Below are 1,099 nucleotides of genomic sequence, written 5' to 3'. Positions count from 1 at the left end.
TGAATGACTGGAGACTAAGGTTGCCTAACTTTTGATTGCGGAGGTCGATGGTAGCTGGCTGGAAGGTGACAACCTGTGCTTGTATGGGCGCCAGCTGCGACGACGGGTCGGTTCGGTACCTCGATAGCATCTTGTGCAGGGCCGCCTCTTGCCCTAGGGCCTCGCGACCCCCCTGACTCAGGGAGAGCCGTGCAGCGTCACATGCCTCTGTGAGCTGAGCAACTTGCGCGAGTAGTGCGTTGTGCTTCTGTTTGATGGGTCCAAGATTCTGACGGTAGTTTTCGTCAATCTCAGACAGCAGGACTTTTTCGGAGCTGCGTAGCTGCGCTATTGCGTCAGCCACAACCCTTGCGACACCCTCGTCAGCTTCTTTCTTTTGCTGGTTCAGCCTTTTCTCTCCGTGCTCAAGGTGCTGGAGCTTCCCAACGATCGTCTCGCGGAATCGATGGCTGTCAGTGATCAAGCTCGCGAATACATCCTTTCTTTGGAATGCCCCTTCTTCCACACTCCAAAACGTGTGGCCTGTGTGCCTCTCGTTGACGCAGTGGTTGCAGGCTGGCATCTTGCACTGCTGGCAGAACAAAGCTATGTCCTGCCCTGGGTGGAAGTAACATTTGCCTTGGTTACGTTGCTCAGCCTTCGGTGGACTTGTGGAAAGCTTGTCTGAGAACTGCTCACAAAGCTCGGCCACAAGACGGTTGTCTTGAAAGCCCGACACGCCCTGAGCTGGCAGGTCCACTGACACACGGCACATCGGGCATTGGAAGGGCTTGCGCGCTTCGGCCCAATCTCGCAGACAGGTCGAACAAAACGTATGCTGGCAGGGCAGAACTTTCGGTTTCTTGAAAGTATCCGTACAGATGCTACAGGAGAGGAATTCCTCTCTCATCTGTTGCCTAAACTTTGACTCGTACTGCTGTGTGGTAGCCATGATAATTCAAGGTGATGGAACAGGTTTTACCAGTGATGACAACACACAGGTTTCACATCGTCACACAGGCGAAATGTCACTCATTTGTACTCTCCAAGCAGAGGTTTAGGCTCCGGCTGTTTTTTAACGTTTTTTTAGTCGTTTTTATCGGGCTTTCTATTTTGCCAT

At 52.6% G+C, this 1,099-nt stretch overlaps 1 protein-coding gene across 1 annotated transcript in view; it reads right to left on the bottom strand.

Annotated features, from left to right (window-relative positions):
- Positions 1-986, bottom strand: part of LOC118417814 (tripartite motif-containing protein 2-like) — a 3,151-nt gene extending 2,165 nt beyond the window's left edge. The window contains exon 1 of the mRNA XM_035823555.1: positions 1-986. This exon is cut by the window's left edge and continues 2 nt beyond it. Within this exon, the coding sequence (XP_035679448.1) occupies positions 1-931 (931 nt within the window). The 5' untranslated portion in view covers positions 932-986.
- Between the last annotated feature and the right edge of the window lie 113 nt (positions 987-1,099).

Source organism: Branchiostoma floridae, chromosome 1 (assembly GCF_000003815.2).
Source record: "Branchiostoma floridae strain S238N-H82 chromosome 1, Bfl_VNyyK, whole genome shotgun sequence".
NCBI classification, from domain to species: Eukaryota; Metazoa; Chordata; class Leptocardii; order Amphioxiformes; family Branchiostomatidae; genus Branchiostoma; species Branchiostoma floridae.
Note: the sequence above shows the minus strand (reverse complement) of the source record. Positions and strands in the feature narration are given on the sequence as shown.